The sequence below is a fragment of the Bos indicus genome, chromosome 16, assembly GCF_029378745.1.
Source record: "Bos indicus isolate NIAB-ARS_2022 breed Sahiwal x Tharparkar chromosome 16, NIAB-ARS_B.indTharparkar_mat_pri_1.0, whole genome shotgun sequence".
Taxonomy (NCBI): Eukaryota; Metazoa; Chordata; class Mammalia; order Artiodactyla; family Bovidae; genus Bos; species Bos indicus.
The window spans coordinates 20,615,341-20,638,294 of record NC_091775.1 but is presented as its reverse complement, the minus strand read 5'-3'; the positions used below and the strand labels follow the sequence as shown (position 1 = coordinate 20,638,294).

The window sequence follows — 22,954 nt, the reverse complement described above, 5'->3', positions numbered from 1 at the left end:
ATTTTTGATGAGTTATCAGCCATCATTCATATTAATATTCCTTTGTAGGGTATATGCCATTTTTTTATTGTTGCTGAAAATTTTCTCTTTGATTTTAATAGTTTAATTAAACTGCCTGGATGTAGTTTTCATAGTATTCATCCTAGTTGAGATTTGCTCAGATTCTTGCTTATGTAAATTGATATTTTCACTACTTTTGGAAGTTCTGATAATTCTCTCTCTAAACTTTTCTTTCTTCTTTTTTTTCCATTCCACATTCTTTCTCCTCTTACTCTAGGACTTCAATTATGTTTATGTCAGAGCACGGATAGTATTCCACAGATGTAGGGCACGTTTTTGTTTGCTTTTTTTTTTAACATATTCTTTTTTATTCTTAGCATTTCTCTTTGGATACTATATATTGATTTGTCTTAGTAGTCACTGATTATTAATTTCTTGTTTGTATCTAGGCTGCTCTTAAGCTTATCTAGAAAATTCTTCATTTTTTAATAACAAACTTTTCATCTCTAGAATTTCCATTTGGTAACTCGTTTGTAGGTTCCATCTGTCTGCTCATCATATTCCCTCATCTTTTCACACATATTGTCACCATTTCCACTAGATCTTTTGGTATTTTTTGCCTTAGATATTTGGATCATTCCAACATCTAAGCCTTCCCTTGTGGCTCAGCTGGTAAAGAATCTGCCTGCAATGTGGGAGACCTGAGTTTGACCCCTGAGTTGGGAAGATCTTCTGGAGAAGGGAAAGTCTACCCACTCCAGTATTCTGGCCTGGAGAATTCCATGGACTGTATAGTCCACAGCATCACAAAGAGTAGGACACGACTGAACGACTAGAATTTTATGGAACATCTGAGCCATGTCTTGACTTTTTTTTCCTTTCTTTGTGATGCACAATGTTTTCTTGCTGTTTCATGTGTCTTAAAATGTTTTTATTGTGTGCCAGACATTTTGTGTAAGGGAATGAAAGAGATAGAAGTGTGTTTGTGTGTGTTAGTTGTTCAGTCAGCTGACTCTTTGTGACCCCATGGACTGTAGCCCACCAGGCTCCTCTGTCTGTGGAATTCTCCAGATAAGAATCCTGGAGTGAGTTACCATTTCCTACTCCAGGGAATCATCCCGACCCAGGTACTGAACCCGTATCTCCTGCATTGCAGCCGGATTCTTTACCATCTGAGCCATCAGGAAAGCTAGGTGAATAATAGTTACCTCCAGAGAAAAGAGCACTTCTGGTTCTATTAGGCCTCTGGAGTGTGTGTGTTGGCAGTGGGTGGGAGGAGGAAAGGAGGAGAGCAGCATCAAACTTATTTGAAGTTGATGTGGATTTGAGCTTTATTTCAGCTGTAATATAATTTAGTTCACCGCTGGTTTCAGATGTTTGATGACAGAATTAGGATGGATGTAGACTCCCTCTGGTGCTAGTAGGGACTGCTGTCTTCTTATTCTATAACTGATTTCTGCTACCTCTCACTTTTCTGTTAGGGATGAGAACAGCTGTGGGTCTCAACTCTTCTGTGTAAGGCTTGTTTACTTTTTAGAATTTATTCAAATTTCTCTGTCTTCTCTACTTTCTGATGGTTTAAGAAATGATTTTAGAGCTTATCTGACTTACTTTGGTTGTTTGATCTAAAGTGATGGTTTCAACTTTCTATACCTGAAGCACAGGTGGAAATCCAACTCTTACTGTAACACTTGATAGCACATTTTCTTTCTTTGACCACCTCTTTGCTTAACTCTGCACCTCTCTTGGTTGTTAACCATGGCTGATCTCTGGCATTCTGATCAAGGGAGGTACCTATTACTTGGCCCCAAAGATTATTTTGGTAGCATTTGGGAATTGACCTTATTTGTTACCTCTTCAAAATTTTTCTGGAGATTTTTGGCTTTTTACATAAGTTTTCTTTGGTCTTCCTGAAATCTATTCACTGCCAATATTTAACACTGAAATTTTTTGAGGATTCTGAATCCTTGTTAGATTATCTCAACTCATTAGTGGCCTTTTTCTGTTTCTTGATTTTGTGAAGCAGTTTCTGTCTTACAACACTTGAACCATTGGTTATTTCTTCATTCAGCTCAAACTTTTACCTTCTAGGGGTTGATGATTAATTTGAATATTTTGTAGTCATCTGTTACTTGTTCAGGATAACACCTTGCCTTTCACTGATTTTAGCTACCACTTCTAGAGGTGAATTTTCAAATTTTCCTCAATCAAGGAATTTTATTATAGTGTATATATTGTGTAATTGTATAATACACATATATTAATCATATCTGACTCTATATTGAATGCTTGTTTTTTTTGTTATTGTTGTCTGCAATGATATTTTATTTAAATCTTTATTTTCTTTCTTATGGTTCCATGACAGCTGGAGTATATTCTTATCTTTTTGTTACTACTACCTAAAAGCAACATTAACAATAATAGAAACACAAAATGCATTCTAAATTTTCTGGCATAAAGCCCTTACCATTGTGAGCATGAAAAAAATAAATGAGCAAGCTTCTTTGACTCTCTGTTCTAGAGCCATCATTTTTGAAGTTCTAGATTTTTTCTGATTTGCTTTTATAGTTGGATTCAGAGTACAATGTTTTCTTTTGTGTCACACTGAAGTAAATAGAAATTAGGTAATTAATCTGACCCCCATCATGCATAATTTTAATTTCAATTAGAACTTTTGATAGAAATGAGGAAAGGAGGTTATCTAAGTCTTTGTAGAATGGACACAGATTTATTTATTTTTGTTCTATTACATTGGCAGGTTTTTTCTTACATATGTGAATCTATTAATGGTATTGTCAAAATGCTCAGTCTTTAAGCTTTGTTATTTTCAGAAGTGAAGATTCTCAGTATGATATCATACTAGGTTTTTTTTTTAAATAAAAATTCACAGTAATTATCTTTCTTTTAGCCCGTGAGTGGGTATCTCTATTTAAAGGCAACTGTGCCAATCATTTGGAGAAGGCAATGGCACCCCACTCCAGTACTCTTGCCTGGAAAATCCCATGGACGGAGGAGCCTGGTAGGCTGCAGGCCATGGGGTCGCTGAGGGTCAGACATGACTGAGCGACTTCACTTTCACTTTTCACTTTCATGCATTGGAGAAGGAAATGGCAACCCACTCCAGTGTTCTTGCCTGGAGAATCCCAGGGATGGGGGAACCTGGTGGGCTGCCGTCTATGGGGTCTCACAGAGTCGGACACGACTGAAGTGACTTAGCAGCAGTGCCGATAATTATACTTTCAGTTCTAATTCTAAAATTGTTTTGGTTCACAAGGACAGATCTAGTCTTAATAACTTGTTGCTATTTCCATTCATTTGACTTTGCTAAGTTGCTTCAGTCGTGTCCGACTCTGTGCGACCCCATAGATGGCAGCCGACCAGGCTCCCCCGTCCTTGGGATTCTCCAGGCAAGAACACTGGAGTGGGTTGCCATTTCCTTCTCCAATGCATGAAAGTGAAAAGTGAAAGGGAAGTTGCTCAGTTGTGTCCAACTCTTAGCAACCCCATGGACTGCAGCCTACCAGGCTCCTCCGTCCATGGGATTTTCCAGTCAAGAGTACCGGAGTGGGGTGCCATTGCCTTCTCCTCATTTGACTTTAGCATGTTTATTAACATCTAACTTTCTAAAATAGAAATTGTTGTTATGCCAGTGAGTTTTCTAGGTAATGGTCATTTATGGCCTTGAAATATCAAAAGGTTCTTAACCCTCTCTCCCATTCTGTATTCACATTTATTATTCTTGTGTCATTTTTATACCTTATGAGATTTTTTATACCTTGTATAATTGCCAGTTTTATAGACTAAAGATTGTCAAATATTAACTATTTCAACCTTAAGTTAATATGTATATGCTGCTGCTGCTGGTAAGTCACGTCAGTCGTGTCCGACTCTGTGCGACTCCATAGATGGCAGCCCACCAGGCTCCTTTGTCCCTGGGATTTTCCAGGCAAGAACACTGGAGTGGGTTGCCATTTCCTTCTCCAATGCATAAAAGTGAAAATGAAGTCGCTCAGTCATGTCTGACTCTTCGCGACCCCATGGACTATAGTCTCCCAGGCTCCTCTGTCCATGGGATTTTCCAGGCAAGAGTACTGGAGTATATAAGTATACTTAAATAATACAATACATACTATTATCTTCATGTTAAAATTTATAAAAGTTGCTTCACCTTGGGAAACAACTGTAAAATTTCACCTTGGAAAGCAACTGTAAAATTTGTTTTTGAGTATTTTTAATTTTTAAGTCTGATTCATTCATTTTGCATGCTTTATTAATATTCCATTTTATGAATAAAAGCATACATTATTTATTTGTTTCCATGCTGATAATTTTCTTCTTAAAATTTATGAAATTTCACATTTAACATATGTTTCTCATGGTACACATTTGTTTTACTTCTTCCTTGATAATTGGAAACCCTTTCTTTTCCCTGCTTAATTGCCCTGGTTAATTACCTACAGAACAATATATACTACAAGTGGCAAATGTGGATATTGGACATGGCAGACAAGTAGTCTTGTACCTTCGAATATGATGTTAGCTATGGATTTTTCTAAAATCCCTTTCTTATATGAAGAATTTCTCTCTTTTTCAGGGTTTACTGTTTTTATAATGCAAATGTTGGCATTTGACAAAGGCCTTTTTCTACGTCTAAGGAGATAATCATTTGTGTTTTGTCCTTTATTCTATCAGATTGTGCATTATTTAGTTTTCATATGTAGAATGAGCCTTGAATCTCTGGGAGAAATCCCAGTTGCTTGTGGTGTATAATCCTGTATTTATGTTGTTGAATTTGGTTTAATAGTATTTTTTTTTGAAGATATATATTCGTAAGACATTGATCTGTAACTTTCTTTACTTGTATAGTCTTTATTGGGTTTGTTCTCAGGGTAAGATAACTTCATAGAATTATTTGGGAAGTGCTTTTTTTTTTAAAATTTATTTATTTTTTGTTGAAGGATAATTGCTTTACAGAATTCTGTTGTTTTTTGTCAAACCTCAACGTGAAGTGTTTTTACCTTTTATATTTTTTGGAAGAGCTTGTGAAGGCTTGACATTTTTCCTCTTTATTTATTTGACTGCACTGGGTCTTAGTTGTAACTTGGGGAATCTTTCAGCTGCAGTATCAGGGATCTAGTTCCTCGACTGGGGATAGAACCAGGACCCTTTGCATTGGGAATGTGGCACCTCAGCCACTGGACTACCAGGGAAGTCCCCATTGTTTCTCTTCTCCAATTAAGATAAATAAATTTAAAAAAAAAGAAAAAAATAAATGTTTATAAGAATTCAGTGAAGACATGGATCCTGGATTTTCTTTGTGGAAAATAACTTTTTTAAACTAAATAAATCTCCTTTTTTATTATAGCCATATTAAGAATATCTGTTTCTTCTTTTTTCATTCACTATTATATTTGATTTTGTTTCTTCCAGTTTTACTAAGATATAATTGACATACAGCACTATTTAAGTTTAAGGAATACAGCACAGTGATCTCATTTACATACATCATGAAGTGATTTTTACAATAGTTTTGGTAAACATTCATCAACTTATATAGGTATAAAACTTAAGAAATAGAAAAAAATGTTTTCTTATGATAGCTCTTGAGATTTACTCTCTTAACAGCTTCCGTAATGATATGCAGCAGTGTTAATTAAATTCATCATATTGTATATTATATCACTAGTACTTACTTATACCTGGAGGTTCAGACCTTTTGACTGTCTGCATCTCCTTCCCCCTTCCCTCTACTCTATTCCCTCTCTGTTAACCATAAATTTGATCTCTTTTCTATAAATTTGTTTTTAAAATATCGTAGACCTGTAACACTATGTTAGTTTCTGTTACTCAACTTAGTGACTCAAAAATTTTGTATTTTAAATGGTCATAACAATAAATCTAGTACCGTATATCACCATGCAAAGATATTATGCAGTTATTCACTATATTTCCCACACTGTACATTTCATACCTGTGACTCATTTACTTTGCAACTGAAAGCTTGTACCTCTTAATCTCCCTCACCTATTTAATTCCTCCTCCTTCCTCGTCCCCTTTTACTGCATCTGTAAGTCTATTTGTGTTCTATTATATTTGTCCATTTGTTTTGTTTTTTAGATTTCAAATTTAAGTAAAATCATACACTACTTGCCATTCTCTTTCTGGTTTATTTCATATCTTCAGAGTTCATCCTTGTTTTTGCAAATGACAGGATTTTATTTCTTATGGCTGAGTGATACTCCATATTCTGTTTGTGTATGTGTGTATATATACCTCATCTTCTTTATCCATTCATCTATTGATGTACATTTTGGTTGCTTCCATATTTGGTTATTTATAATATAATAATGCTACAATGAAAAAGAGGTGCATATATCTATTCTAATTAATGTTTATACTTCTTAGGATAGATACTGAGAAATGACACTGCTGGATCATACAGTAGCTCTATTTTTAAATTTTGGGGGAATAACCATACTCTGCCATAGTGGCTGCACCAGTTTACATTCCCACCAGTGGGGGTTTTCCTTTTTTCCTTGCCAACATTTGTTATTTGTTGTGTTTTGATAATAGCTACTTTGACAAATATGGTGTAATATCTTACTGTGGCTTTGACTTGCATTTTCCTGATGATGTTGATCATCTTTCATTTGGCTGTTGGCCATTTGTGTATCTTCCTTGTAAAAATGTCTACTTAGAGCATTTTTCAACTGGGTTATTTGTTCATTTGTGGAATTGTATGAGTTATTTATTTTTGATATTAAGCACTTAACATGTATCATTTGCAGATATCTTTTCTTATTTACTAGGTGGCATTTTCCTTTTTTTTCTTTTTAATTTATTTTTATATTGATGATAATTGCTTTACAGAATTTTGTTGTTTTGGCATTTTACTTTTAATGATGGTTTCCTTCTCTGTGAAAAAGCTTTTTAGTTTGATGTAGTCTTGTTTGCTTATTTTTGCTTTGTTTTCTCTACCCAAGGATGCATATCAAAAAAAAAAAATTATGAAGACCAATGTCAAAGAGAACATACCTATTCTTACTTCTAGATGTTATATGCTTTCAGGTCTTACATTTAAATTTTTAATCTATTTTGAATTTATTTTTGTGCATAATGTGATAGTAGTCCAGATTGATTCTTTTGCATGTAGTTGTCCACTTCTCCCAACACCATTTGTTAAAGAGACTTTTCCCTATTTTATGCCCTTCCCTCCTTTTTCATAGAGTAATTGCCTGTATTCACTACATTCTTTATTCTAATCCATTAATCTACATCTGTTTTTGTGCCAATATCATACTGTTTTGATTACTGTAGCTTTATAGTATGGTTTGAAATCAGGGAGCATGAGACATCTGGGTCTTTCTCAATAATGTTTTAGCTATTTGGAGTCTTTTGTGTTTCCTTGCAAATTTTAGAATTATTTTGTTTGTATGAAGAAAAAAGTCATTGGTATTGCATTGAATCTGTAGATTGTTTGGGATTGGGATTGCATTGAATCTGTAGTCATGAAGATCTTTTGGGTTGTGACGATTTTGGGGGGTCATGGAGATCTTTTTTGTACAGTTCTTCTGTGTATTCTTGCCACCTCTTCTTAATATCTTCTGCTTCGGTTAGGTCCATACCATTTCTGTCCTTTATTGAGCCCATCTTCGCATGAAGTGTTCCCTTGGTATCTCTAATTTTCTTGGAGAGATCTTTAGTCTTTCCCATTCTATTGTTTTCCTCTATTTCTTTGCACTGATCACTGAGGGAGGCTTTCTTATCTCTGCTTGCTGTTCTTTGGAACTCTGCACTCAGATGGGTATATCTTTCCTTTTCTCCTTTGCTTTTCACTTCTCTTCTTTTCACAGCTATTTGTAAGGCCTCCCCAGACAGCCATTTTGCTTTTTTGCATTTCTTTTTCTTGGGGATGGTTTTGCCATTTTAAAATTGTTAGTGTATTCAACTGCAACAGATTTCTCTATATTAATATTATAACCTGCAACATTATTGAATTCATTGATGAACTCTGGTAGTCTGTTGGTGATGATATCTGTTTCTTGAGTCAGTTTCAGTAGTTTGTGTCTTTCTAGAAATTGATCCATTGATCTGGATTACCTAATTTTGGCCTACATTTTTCAGGGATTCCCTTGTCATCTTTTCTTGTCTGTAAGGTCTGTTGCAATGTCCCCTCTTTCACTCCTGGTATTACTAATTTGAGTCTTTGTCTCCTCTTTTCTTAGTGTGTGTAGCTGAAGACTTGTTAAAGATGCTGTTCATTAAAAAAAAACAAAACACAATTTTTGTTCTTTCTGGTTTTCCTGATTGTTTTAAATTCTATATTTCATTTGTGTCTAATCTTAATAATTGACTTATTTCAGTATGCTTTGGATTGAGTTTCCTCTTTTTTTCTAGTTTTTGAAGGTAGAAGACTAGGTTATTGATTGGAAACTTTTCATTATTAATATAGATGATTATAGTTCTATATTTCACTTTAAGCGTTGTTTTATCTGAAACTCATAGAGTGTGATATATGTTCATTTTTATTTGTCTCAGGATTTTCTAATTTGCTTGTGATTTCCTCTTTGACCTATTTATTGTTGGGAATATGTTGGGAATATGTTGGTTATAGTTTATGTAATATATGTCTTTTTTTATTTTTTAACTTTCAAACTATTTGTTTCCTTAAGCTTGTCTATTATAGAAAGCATATAGTTGAATCATATTTATGTTTTGGTTTTCCATTCTGCAAATCTACCTTTTATTGTATTTAAACCATTTACATTTAATGCAATTATGATAAGGTAGTTAACTTTGTAATATTACTTTGCTCTTTGTTTTCTAAGGCTTATGCCTCTTTTGTTCATGTATTCTTTTGTGTTAAATAGATGTTTTTGAGTATACCATTTTAATCCTCTTGTTATTCTTTTTACTATATTTGTTATTTTATTAGTAGTTTCCCAGGTTATCACAGTTGCCTCTAAACTTAAAATAATCTAGCTTGAATTAATACCAACTTAATTTCATTAGTATACTCAAACTTTCTGCTTATTGTTTGTTTTTATCCCCCTTGTTATTGTCATTCAAATTATGTTGTTAACACAGATATATAATTACTATTTTATGCATTTCTCTTTTTAATTAAGAAAAAGAATTATAAGTAAAATATTTAAATAATATTTATGTTTGTGTAGTTACTTTTAAAAGTGTTCTTTATTTCTCTACATGGACTAGAATTATTGTCTAGTGTCCTTTCATTTCAGTCTGAAGACTTCCTTTAGTACTTCTTATAAAATAGGTCTGTAAGTCATTAGGTCTATAAATCATAGTCTCAGTTTTTGTTTACTTTGGAATTTCTTCATTTGTCCTGCATTTTTTATGAATAGTTTTACTGGAAAGAGAATTTTTGGTTCATATTCTTTTCTTTTTTCCTTTGTGCTTTAAATATGTCATCTCACTATCATCTGGCCTGTATGGTTTCTGATGAGAAATCTTGTTAATCTTATTGAAGATACATTGTATAGATGGATCATTTCTCTCTTGGTGCTTTCATAAATTTCTGTTGGAATTTCAGCAGTTTGATTATGAAATATTGTGTACAGTTTTCTGAATTATCCTTCTTGAAGTTAATTGAGTTTCTTGGATGTATACATTAATGTTTTTCATCAAATCTGAGGAGGTTTATGATTATTTCTTTAAATATTTTTCTTGCTCCTTTCATTCTCTCTTCTCGTGGGACTAGTATTATGGTCATATTTGTATACTTGATGGGGAATCCCACAAGTCCCTGAAGTTCTGGTTAATTTTTGTATTTTTTTTCTTTCTATTCTGCAGACTAATCTCAGTTGACCAGTTTTTAAGTTCACTGTTTTTTTTCTGCCCATTTGCATCTACTGTTGAGTCCCTTTAGTGAATTTTTCTTTTTCGATAATTTCTGTCTCATATAATCATCTTTTCTATTTGCTCAGACATCATTCTGATACTTTGGTTCTCTAGATATGGTTTCCTTCCGTTTTTTGAACATGTTTAAATAGTTGATTTAAAGTCTTTGTCTAGTAAGTTTAATGTATGGGCTTTTAACTGGCCCAGCTTATATGACCCCTTCCCCTCAACTGTTTATCAGCCATACTTTCTTGTTCCTTAGCATGTGTCATATTTTTTGTTGAAAACTGGGCATTTTAGATAGTGTAATGTAGCAGATACAAAAATCAGAGTCTTTCCTTCCCCAGGATTTTTGTTGCTGCTGTTTGCTTGTTTAGTGACTTTCCTAAACAAATTATATAAAATACATATTTTTGTCATGAATGGTCATTGAACTCTCTGTTCAGTTAGCATGTGTGAGTGTGCACTCTAGTGTGTTAGTCGTTCAGTCATGTCTGACTCTCTGCGTCCCATGGACTGTAGCCCACAAGCCTCCTCTGTCCGTGGGATTCTCCAGGCAAGAATACTGGAGTGCATTGCCATTCCCTTCTCCAGGGTATCTTCCTAACACAGGGATCAAACCCAAGTATCCTGCACTGCATGCAGATTCTTTACCATATAAGCCAATAATGGAAGTTCAGTTCAGTTCAGTTGCTCAGTCATGTCCGACTCTTTGCAACCCCATGAATCGCTGCATGCCAGGCCTCCCTGTCCATCACAAACTCCCGGAGTTCACTCAGACTCACGTCCATCGAGTCAGTGATGCCATCCAGCCATCTCATCCTCTGGCGTCCCCTTCTCCTCCTGCCCCCAATCCCTCCCAGCATCAGAGCCTTTTCCAATGAGTCAACTCTTCGCATGAGGTGGCCAAAGTACTGGAGTTTCAGCTTTAGCATCATTCCTTCCAAAGAAATCCTAGGGCTGATCTCCTTCAGAATGGACTGGTTGGATCTCCTTGCAGTCCAAGGGACTCTCAAGAGTCTTCTCCAACACCACAGTTCAAAAGCATCAGTTCTTCGGTGCTCAGTTTTCTTCACAGTCCAACTCTCACATCCATACATGACCACTGGAAAAACCATAGCCTTGAGGTTTTCATAAATTCTTAGAGCCAATAATCTTTTTAGTCTCTTTTGAGGGCTCTATTAGTCTGTTGCCATATACCTTTAACATTCAGTCGGTCAGATTAGCGCTCTTCTTTAGTCACCATTTACTGCTTGTGTAGAATTACAAGGTCAAAGAGAGGTGAAAGTTTAAGTTCTCAAATGTCCCTCGGGGATGTACATGTTCCTGGACATATACATCCCCCTTTGTATGAGCATGGCTTTCTAGATTCCCAGGAAATCTTTGCAAAGCCCCCTATGGATGTGTCATTTCTCAGCTTTTATCTCTTTTTTGTTTGTTTGTTGTTTTCCCAAGCTGTTATTGTTGCCTTAGGCAACTATAATGTTAAGCAGTTGCCGCTGATTATTTTCAACAAACATCCCAGTTCAGTTCAGTTCCTCAGTCATGTCGGACTCTCTGTGACCCTCTGGACTGTAGCATTTCAGACATTCCTGTCGATCACCAACTCCCGGAGCCTATTCAAACTCATGTCCATCGCATCGGTGATGCCATCTAACCATCTCATCCTCTGTCATCCCCTTCACCTCCCACCTTCAATCTTTCCCAGTATCAGGGTCTTTTCCAAGGAGTTGGTTCTTTGTATCAGGTGGCCAAAGTATTAGAGTTTCAGCTTCAGCATCAGTTCTTCCAGTGAATATTCAGGACTGATTTCCTTTAAGATTGACTGGTCAGATCTCCTTGCTGACCAAGGGACTCTCAGGAGTCTTCTCCAACACCACAGTTCAAAAGCCTCAATTCTTCAGCGCTCAGCTTTCTTTACAGTTCAACTCTCACATCCATACATGACCACTGGAAAAACCATAGCTTTGACTAGACGGACATGTGTCAGCAAAGTAATGTCTCTCCTTTTTAATGTGCTGTCTAGGTTGGTCATAGTTTTTCTTCCAAGGAGCAAGCATCTTTTAATGTTATGGCTGCAGTCATTGTCTGCAGTGATTTTGTCCCCCAAAATAAAGTCTGTCACTGTATCCATTCTTTCCCCATCTATTTGCCATCAAGTGATGGGACTAGATGCCATGATCTTAGTTTTCTGAATGTTGAGTTTTAAGTCAACTTTTTCACTCTCTCCTTTCATTTTCATTAAGAGGCTCTTTAGTTCTTTGCTTTCTACCATAAGGGTGGTGTCATGTGTGTATCTGAGGCTATTGTTATTTCTCCCGGCAATCTTCATTCCAGCTTGTGCTTTATCCAGCCTGTCATTTCACATGATGTATTCTGCATATAAGTTAAATAAGCAGGGTGACAATATACAGCCTTGATGTACTCCTTGCCCCATTTGGAACCAGTCTGTTGTTCCATGTCCAGTTCTAACTGTTGCTTCTTGACCTGCATACAGATTTCTCTGGAGGCAAGTCAGGTGTCTGGTATTACCATCTCTTTCAGAATTTTCCACAGTTTGTTGTGATCCACAGTAAAAGGCTTTGGCATAGTCAATAAAGCAGAAATAGATGTTTTTCTGAAACTCTCTTTGTTTTTTGATGATCCAGTGAATGTTGGAAATTTGATCTCTGGTTCCTCTGCCTTTTCTAAATCCAGCTTGAACATTTGGAAGTTCACAGTTCATGTACTTTTGAAGCCTGGCTTGGATCATTTTGAGCATTATTTTGCTAGTGTGTGAGATGAGTGCAATTGTGTGGTAGTTTGTACATTCTTTGGCATTGCCCTTCTTTGGGATTGGAATGAAAATTGACCTTTTTCAGTCCTGTGGCCACTGCTGAGTTTTCCAGATTTGCTGGCATATTGAGTGCAGCACTTTCACAGCATCATCTTTTCAGATTTGAAATAACTCAATTGGAATCCCATCACCTCCATAGCTTTGTTCATAGTGATACTTCCTAAGGCCCACTTGACTTTGATTCCAGGATGTCTGGCTCTAGGTGAGTGATCACACCATTGTGGTTTTTTGGGTCATGAAGATCTCTTTTGTATAGTTCTGTGTATTCTTGCCACCTCTTCTTAATATCTTCTGCTTCTGTTAGGTCCATACAATTTCTGTCCTTTATTGTGCCCACTTTTGCATGAAATGTTCCTTTGGTATCTCTGATTTTCTTGAAGAGATCTCTAGTCTTTCCCATTCTACTGTTTTCCTCTATTTCTTTTCGTTGATTGCTGAGGAAGGCTTTCTTATCTCTCCTTGCTATTCTTTGGAACTCTGCATTCAAATGGGTATATCAGCCAGAACTGTGTCTGAGTGTCTCCTGTGGAGGTATGCGTCAGCAGTGGCCTGCCACAGGGGAAGTGTCTCTGGGTGCAGCAGACCTGGGTATGGCATAAGCCCTCTTGGAGGAGATTGCCATTAACCCCACCGTAGAACTGCCGAACTTACACAGAACTTAAACAGACTCTTGGAGGGCACCGACAAAACCTTGTGTGCACCAGGACCCAGGAGAAAGAAGCAGTGGCCCCACAAGAGACTGACCCAGACTTGCCCAGGAGTATCTAGGAGTCTCTGGCAGAGGTATGGGTTGGCAGTTGCCTGCTGCAGGGTCAGGGGCACTGAGTGCAGTGGTATGTGCAAGGGACTTTTGAAGGAGGTTGCTATTATTTTCATTACCTCCACCATAGTTTGGCCTCAGGTCAAGCCACAGGGAGGGAACACAGTCCTGCCCATCAACAGAAAATGGGATTAAAAATTTACTGAACATGGTCTCACCCATCAGAACAAGACCCAGTTTTCCCTTCAGTCAGTCTCTCCCATCAGGAAGCATCCTTAAGCCTCTTATCCTTCTTCATCAGAGGGCAGACAGACTGAAAACCACAATCACAGAAAACTAATGAAACTGATCACATGGACCACAGCCTTGTCTAGCTCAGTGAAACCATGAGCCATGCTGTGTAGGACCATCCAAGATGGATGGGTCATGATGGAGAGTTCTGACAAAATGTGGTCCACTGGAGAAGGGAATGGCAAACTACTTCAGTATTCTTGCCTTCAGAATGCCACGAACAGTATGAAAAGAAATGACCAAGCTCTGAGTAATTTCAAGCCATACATGTGGGGTTTTTATAGTACCACTATCGGATTAAATAATGACAGTTTTCTGAGATTAAGGCTTTCAAGGAACTCCAACACCACTCTCATTCCTCCAGTGGATGCTAGGCTCTATTTTTCGCTGTGATCATAGAATATCCAATATCAAGATTAACCATTGAGTGATGGAGAGGAGGACAGCAATTGAGAAAGTTAAAATGCCACAAAATATGCTATTCTTATTGTTATTCACCCATTAAACCACACACACACACACCCTGGATTTTTGCAAATCTTTGGTCAATTTCCATCATTTTAGAGTGTCATCATTTTGACATTCTTTGCTAGTGTTATTATTGCTTTTATGGCAGAATCTTCATTTGTTCTTACTTTGCCATTCCTGATCACACTGTGTAATTTCTCTCATCATTATCTTGCACCTTTATCAGCAGGCATAACCTTCATTTGTTAGATTTATAACTAGTATTCATGTTTTGGGACTAATATAAATATTACTTTAAAACTTCTTTCCAGGAGAAGGAAATGGCAACCCACTCCAGTGTTCTTGCCTGGAGAATCCCAGGGAAGGGGGAGCCTGGTGGGCTGCCGTCTCTGGGGTCACACAGAGTCAGATACAATGGAAGCGACTTAGCAGCAGCAGCAGCCGCAAGTAACTGTTACCTACGTGACATGTGGCATCAAAGTCATCTTTCCCAGGATGACCAACAATGGTGGGGGGGATCATGCTTAACATTCCTGGGCAGTTTAAAAGGACAGACAATAGTAAATAACAGGAAATAATAAAATAACCTGAAATTAAAAAAAAATATTATACACAAAGTCATGATGCAAAAGAATAATTTTCCTTCTTTTTGTGGGGAGCTTCCCAACCCAGGGATTGAACCCAGGTCTCTGGCAATGCAGGCAGATTCTTTGCCAAATGAGCTACCAGGGAAGTCCAAGAATAGTGGAGTGGGTATGCTATCCCTTCTCCAGAGGATCTTCCTGACCCAGGAATCAAACCCGGGTCTCCTGAATTGCAGGTGGATTCTTTACCAGATGATCTACCAGGAAAGCCCAATAGTTTTCCTAATAATCCTCAAATAGTTTTAACCTTTAAGGCCAAAGAACTAAATAGACATTTCTCCAAAGAAGACATACAGATGGCTAACAAACACATGAAAAGATGCTCAATATCACTCATTATCAGAGAAATGCAAATCAAAACCACTATGAGGTACCATCTCACACCAGTCAGAATGGTTGCAATCCAAAAGTCTACAAATAATAAATGCTGGAGAGGGTGTGGAGAAAAGGGAACCCTCTTACACTGTTGGTGGGAATGCAAACTAGTACAGCCACTATGGAGAACAGTGTGGAGATTCCTTAAAAAACTGGAAATAGAACTGCCTTATGACCCAGGAATCCCACTGCTGGGCATACACACTGAGGAAGCCAGAAGGGAAAGAGACACGTGTACCCCAATGTTCATTGCAGTGCTGTTTATAATAGCCAGGACATGGAAGCAACCTAGATGTCCATCAGCAGATGAATGGATAAGGAAGCTGTGGCACATATACACAATAGAGTATTACTCAGCCATTAAAAAGAATACATTTGAATCAGTTCTAATGAGGTGGATGAAACTGGAGCCTATTATACAGAGTGAAGTAAGCCAGAAAGAAAAACACCAATACAGTATACTAACGCATATATATGGAAGTTAGAAAGATGGTAACAATAACCCTGTATATGAGACAGCAAAAGAAACACTGATGTATAGAACAGTCTTTTGGACTCTGTGGGAGAGGATTTGGGGGGATGATTTGGGAGAATGGCATTGAAACATGTAAAATATCATGTATGAAATGAGTTGCCAGTCCAGGTTCGACGCACGATACTGGATGCTTGGGGCTAGTGCACTGGGACGACCCAGAGGGATGGTATGGGGAGGGAGGAGGGAGGAGGGTTCAGGATGGGGAACACATGTATACCTGTGGCGGATTCATTTTGATATTTGGCAAAACTAATACAATTATGAAAAGTTTAAAAATAAAATAAAATTAAAAAAAAATAAAACTTCTTTCCAGTAGTTCATCACTAGTGTATAGAAATTGAATTGATTTTTATACATTCAGCTTATTGCTAAATTCACTTATTACTTCTAGTAGTTTTTGTATAAATTTACTGGGCTTTCCTAAGAGACAATTATATTACCCATGAATAGAGGCAATTTTATTTCTTCCTTTCCAGTTGGTGTGACTTTTTAAAAATTTAGCCTTATTGCAAAACTACTCTTTTTATCTTGATTTATGTATTAGATTATTTACTCAGTTTTCCTATTGAAGTAATTTTGCTATGCCACCAATCATAATGTGGATATACTGCTTCTTTCCAGTAATTACATATTTTCTAAATATACAACCATGAGGGCTTTCTGGTATGATTCATATCTATTTACTTGATCAATTTATGTAATTTAACTGATATTTGCCATATGAATATTTTTCAAAGAAAAATCATTTTATTGTTTATTCCAGTGAATATCTGTTGCTGTAAAGCTGGCAGCTGACAAAGGAATTAGTAAAATTCACTCTTATGACTGTGTCCTTGATTTTATGATATTCTCCCCCAAAATCAAATCATAATTCTCCTGTTTGGAGTGGATGATTCACATTAGATCTTTAGTGAACTTTTTTAACTTTAAAAATTCCCTTCAAATATGAATTCTGTGGTAGAAGATGTGATTGTTCTATGTTCGGATTCCAAATTTGAAAACTATAACTGTTTTTAAAGGTCATAAAACCTAGTCCCTTTATTTTACAGATGATAAAATAGATTTCACAATCCCTCTGCAGCAGTGTCCCTTTATTGCTAAAATATAGGAAATGAATTCAGATTTATTAATATTGAGGTGTACACCTTCACTTCTATACCCTAGTCTGACTTCTGTGACTTGGAGACTGTAATAGCCTAACTGGTCTCACTGCTTCTACCCTTGTCTTCCTGTATTCTGTTTTTAACACTTTGGAATAAACCTGAGTTCATGTCACTTCTCTACTCTATGCTCTCCGGGAACTTCCTATTTTACACAGAATAAAACCAAAGTACTAACAATAGGCTCCATGACTTTTCACAATTGGAACCCAATTACCCCATCCCCCTGCTGACCACCACAGCAGCCAGTTACTTGTCTGGCTGGCTTGTCTGACTTAATTTTCCAAGAGCCTCCCTTCTCTTACTCTGCTTCGGGGTACTGACTTCTTGCAGCTCCTCTAGTATGCCAATCATAGTGGCTTAGGGGGTCTGTGCGTTCATTGACTTCTGTCTGGAATATTGCCCCAAGTTGTATACATGATTCATTCTCTTTCTGTTCTCAATGAGACCTCTCTTTAACATACCATCCAAATTAAATTCCAGCTATGCTCTCTATGTAGCTCTAATTTTCCCCATTTTCATAGTATTTATCATATTTTAATACACTATATAAGTTACTCATTTATTATGTTCATATAACTGCTGGAATATAGGCTCCACAGTTGTTTTTTTGGCTTTTTGTGCCTGTTTTGTTAACTAATGTATCCCCCAAACCCATGAAAAGTCCTAACGTGTGAAAGGCTCTCAATAAATATTTGTTGAAGGAATGAATGAAGAAAGAATGAAAGCACCTTGATAATTTAAATCCATGATTCAAGCTTTGAAAAAATAACAATGATCATCAATTTTGCTTTCGGTGATATTAAGTCTTTCAAAAATCACAAGTGATTATCCCTTATTTGTTATGATCTGTATTTTCTGGGTACTTTGAAATAAAACATTCCCTAGTGGTTCTATATATAATGTTTTAGACTTTTTAAAAAATACACTGAAAAAACAAATTGGATAATATGGAATACATTTCATAATATATATTTTTTCTCTTTGATAACTCATTATGTTAAGTGTACAAAATATTGACTAAATTCATTACCTGGGCCTCCATAACAAAATACCACAAACTGCGTGGCTTATAACAATAGAACTTAATTGTCTCACGGTTCTGGATGCTATACATCTGAAATCAAGGTGTTACTAGGTCCATGTTCTCTTTGAAACCTCTAGTGGAGAGTCCTTTGCCTTTAATTAACTTCTGGTGGTGGCCACCAAGCCATGGTATTCCGTGACTTATACAGTTACGTCACTCCAAACCCCACCTTTGTCATCACATGGCCTTCTCATTGTGTGAATGTGTTTCTACCAGGCACTTTCCTCTTCTTACAAGGACACTCGTCAGGTTAGGCCCTACCCTAATGATATCACCTTAACTTGATTATATCTGCAAAGACTCTGTTTCCATATAAAGGCATGTTCATAGGTGCTGGGGGATGACTTCAATATGCAGTTTGGGAAGAGTACCATTCAACCTGTAACAATAGCTTTTAAATTGGGGAGGGTATTGCTTGATGGCATAGCATGCTTTGAGGATGATGGGAAACTTCTTGTTGCTTCATTAGTAAGTGCTGCCAAGAGCAGAATCAGTGTTAATCTCTTTAGTGTCCCTAGCCAACGCTGAAGTGAATACTATAATTATTTCAATTAGCCTACTTCCTGTATATCAATTGGAAACCTTTAGATTCATGAAGAAATATTCATATGTGAAATGTTATTTTCTTAACTATAGCCTTTAATATAATTATAAGAAGAAATAGAAATATATACACACAAGCACAAACAGAAACACAAACACATGTCCTTTTTATGCCCCTGAATCTCACCCTTTTTGCTCATTCATCTCCCCCTGCTTCTGAGATCAACATCGAAACTATTTGGTGTGCTAATTCTACTTGGCATCATTTATTCATCTGGCATAACCTCACTCTCTCCCAGGTTCCTCTGACTCACCACCAAGGAACTGCAGCAAAGGCTCAGCAAACATTATTAAAAACTCTATTATTAAGATAAAATTAAAAAATAGAATTGTTTAAAAAAACACATTTGAGGAAATAGTCATTTGGTGATTGGCCATTGCTCTAAATTTAATTTAAAAACAGTTACTGAATAGGCATTGTATTTTAGATCATATCCTTTTTTGTGTCCCCATGATTTAAACTCTAGCTAGAATTTTGCCATTTTCATTGTTTTTCTTATTATTAAAACAAACAAGCTTTCTTACATTTTTCTGTTCCTACTCTCCATCAGCTTATCTGTTAATGCATTGTAAATAAGCATTTGCTGAATTGATAAAATTGTGTGTGGTTTAAAGTTGATATCTACCCATATCTTGAAATGTTACCTAATTCAAAGCAGATTGGGCTCTGAACTTGACTTGTTTTATAAAAATACTCATGTGGTGATGGAATTTTGAGACATGTGAATAACTCAGAACTCATAAACAGGAGGTTTACAATCTATCCTCACTTATCGCAGGCTTTCTAAATGAGGCATTAATCTTAATTTGTAGAGTACCTAAACTGATGCCCTGAAGCTTGGTGATTGAGCAAGTGGAATGGAAAAATGGGGAGTCATCTCTCAGTAATGTGAATGCTCTGAAAATCACATAGGAAACAGATGAGAATCACATTTAGGACTGATGAAATGATAGATTTATGTTTATAAACTACAGAGAAATTTGATTTGGGGAAGATATTCTGGATAGAGATTATAAGTTGTGTCAGTAAGTAGGCTCACCAAAATAATAACTCTGACATAAGGCCTATAAAGTTTATAGAAATAACTATGATCATTACTGTTATTCATTTGTAATTAGTAAAATATATACTGTTCAGTGATGAGGGCATGACAACCCACTCCAGTATTCTTGCCAGGAAAATCCCATGGACAGAGAAGCCTGGCGTGTTATGGTCCATGGGGTCACAAAGAGTCATACACGACTGAAGTGACTTAGTACACACACTGGTCTATAAGAATTTGAAAAGGCTGTGATATAAAGCACTTCCACCTATTGACCAAATTACTAGTAAGGAGATTAAAACAGTTAAAAAAAGAAGTCTCTCAACCAGTAAGCCCAGGAGCAAATGACCTCACTGGTGAATTCTAGGAAGTATTCAAAGAAGATTAAATACCTAGTCTTCTCAAACTCTTCTTTGATGAACATAGATAAAAAAATTCTGAACAAGATATTAGCAAACTGAATCCAAAAAGACATTGAAAGGCTCATGCATTGTGATAAAGTGGGATTTATTCCAAGGATGTAAGGATGGTTCAGCACCCACAAATCAATTGAGGTGATAAGTCACATCAGCAAAATGAAGGATAAAAGTCATATGATCATCTCAATACATGTATAAAAAGCATTTTACAAAATTCAACATTAATTTATGACAAAGACTCTCAGCAAAGGGTTTATAGAGGGACTATATCTCAGCATAAAATGGCCATGTATGACAAACCCACAACTAACAATGGTGGAAATATGAAGGCTTTCCTGTAAGATCAGGAATAAGACAAGGATGCCCTCTCACTACTTCTCGTCAACATTGTTTGAAATTCCTATCCACAGCAGTTAGCAACAAATCCCTGGTAGCTCAGCTGATAAAGAATCCACCTGCAGCGCAGGAGACCCTGGTTTGATTCCTGGGTCAGAAAGATCCCCTGAAGAAGGGATAGGCTACCCACTCCAGTATTCTTGGGCTTACTTCCCTGGTGGCCCAGATGGTAAAGAATCTCCTGCAATGCAGGAGACCTGGGTTCGATCCCTGGGTTTGGAAGATCCTCTGGTGGAGGGCATGGCAACCCACTCCAGTATTCTTGCCTGGAGAATCCCCATGGACAGAGGAGCCTGGTGGGCTATAGTCCATGGGGTTTCAAAGAGTTGGACATGATCGAGTGATTAAGCACAGCACACAAGAAGTAAAAGGAATCTAAGTTGGAAAGAAAGAAAAGAAAAACTGTTACTGTTTGCAGATAACACATTATTGTTGTTGTTGTTCAATCACTAAGTCATGTCCAACTCTTTGCGACCCCATGGACTGTAGCATGCAGGGAAAACTATCACTATTTGCAGATATCATGTTATGGAAAACCTAAAGACTGCCTGCCAAAAGCTGTTAGAACTAATAAATAAGGCAAGTTGCAGTATATAAAATCAATATACAAAAATATGTCATAGTTCTATACACAAATAATGAACTAATGAGGAAGAGAAATTAAGAAAACAATCATATTTACAATTGCATCAAATTGGTAAAGAATCTGCCTGCAATTCAGGAGACCTGAATTTGATCTCTAGGTTGGTAAGATACCCTGGAGAAGGAAATGGCAACCCACTCCAGTATTCTTGCCTGAAAAAGCCCATGGACGGAGGAGCTGGCAGGCCACAGTTCATGGACTCACAAAGAGTCAGACACGACTTAGTGACTAAACCACCACAAAAGCAAAATAGGAATAAATTTAACCAAGGAGGTAAAAGACCTGTACATTGAAAACTACAGGACACTCATGAATCAAACTAAAGACACAAATTAGTGGAAATTTATTTCTTATTCATAGATTGGAATAGTTAATATTCTTGAAATGTCCATCTTATCCAAAGAGTTAGTCTCTCAGTGGTGTCCAACTCTTTGAGACCCAAGTGTAGCCCACAAGGCTTTTCTGTCCATGGTATTTCCCAGGCAAGAATACTGGAGTGGGTTGCTGTTTCCTTCTCCAGGGGATCTTCCAGACCCAGGGATCAGATTCGGGTCTTCTCATTAAAGGTAGATTCTTTACCATATATGCCACCAGGGAAGCCCCAGAGTGAAGACTGCAGCCCAGGAGACAGTACCTCTGATAGCTCTTAGAGACTGCTCCATCTTATCCAAAAAATCTATAAGTTCAATGCAACTCTTTTCAAAATTCCAAGGGCATATTTCATAGAACTAGAACAAATAATTCTAAAAGTTGTAGCAAACCACAAAAGATCATGAATTATCAAAATGATCTTGAGCAAGAAGAACAAAGCTGGAAGAACCATCCTCCCTGATTTCAAACTCTACTACAAAGCTGTAGTAATCAACATTGTATGGTGTTGGCACAAAAACACACAGATCAATGGGACAGAATTGAGAACCCTGGATTGTGCCCAATAAAAATTTAAAAAACTCATCAATACAGAGAACAGTTTACTGGTAACTGTAGGGGAATGTAGTTGAGAGGGGTCAAAACCGATGAGGGTGTCAACTTGTATAGTGATGGGTGATAACTAGATTTGTGGTGACCACTTTGTACTATATACAGATGTTGAATTATAATGCTGTACAACTGAAACTAATATGAATAAAAACATTTCATAGCTTTAAAAGAATTTCACTTGAACATTTGTCAGACATTGCTTGGAAAACTGAGATTTAATATATATGTATATACATATGTATATATATATTACAGGTTCAGAGCAGTTTGTTGGAAGAATGCAAGATTTTCGATTATACCAAGTGGCGCTTACAAACAGGTAAGCTGATGAAAATTTTATACCTGAAGTGTAAGGATAAATTCATTTAAGTAAGAATATCATGAATATTTTGAATTTTCCACCTTTACAGTATTTAACACTATCTAATTAATGTTTTTAGTGTTTGCTTTGGCTTAGTCTATGGTTTTTATTCACTAGTGCTACTCTGTGGGTAACTCATAACATAGAATTGATCAAATTCTGTACAGATGATTTCTTCTAAGAACACTAGACTTTTGAACAAGTAGTAGTGTATAATTTAGGATGTTGTTGTTGTTTTGTTGCTAAGTCATGTCTGATTCTCTTGAGACCCCATGGACTGTAGCCCACTAAGGGCCCCTGTCCATGGAATTTCCCAAGCAAGAATACTGAAGTGGGTTGTCATTTCATTCTCCAGGGGATCTTCCTGACCCAGGGGTTGAACTCGCATGCCAGTTCTTTACCACTAAACCACAAGGGAAACCTCTAATTTGGGATAAAAGTGAAGTAAAAGTTGCTCAGTCGTGTCTGACTCTTTGTGACCCCATGGA

General features: G+C 36.8%; 1 protein-coding gene across 1 annotated transcript in view; it reads left to right on the top strand.

The window, feature by feature from the left end:
* Window positions 1-22,954, top strand: part of USH2A (usherin) — a 190,215-nt gene that overhangs the window by 18,118 nt on the left and 149,143 nt on the right. Inside the window, exon 3 of the mRNA XM_070768846.1 lies at window positions 22,361-22,424. Coding sequence (XP_070624947.1) covers window positions 22,361-22,424 — 64 coding nt within the window. The remainder of the gene's footprint in view (window positions 1-22,360; window positions 22,425-22,954) is intronic.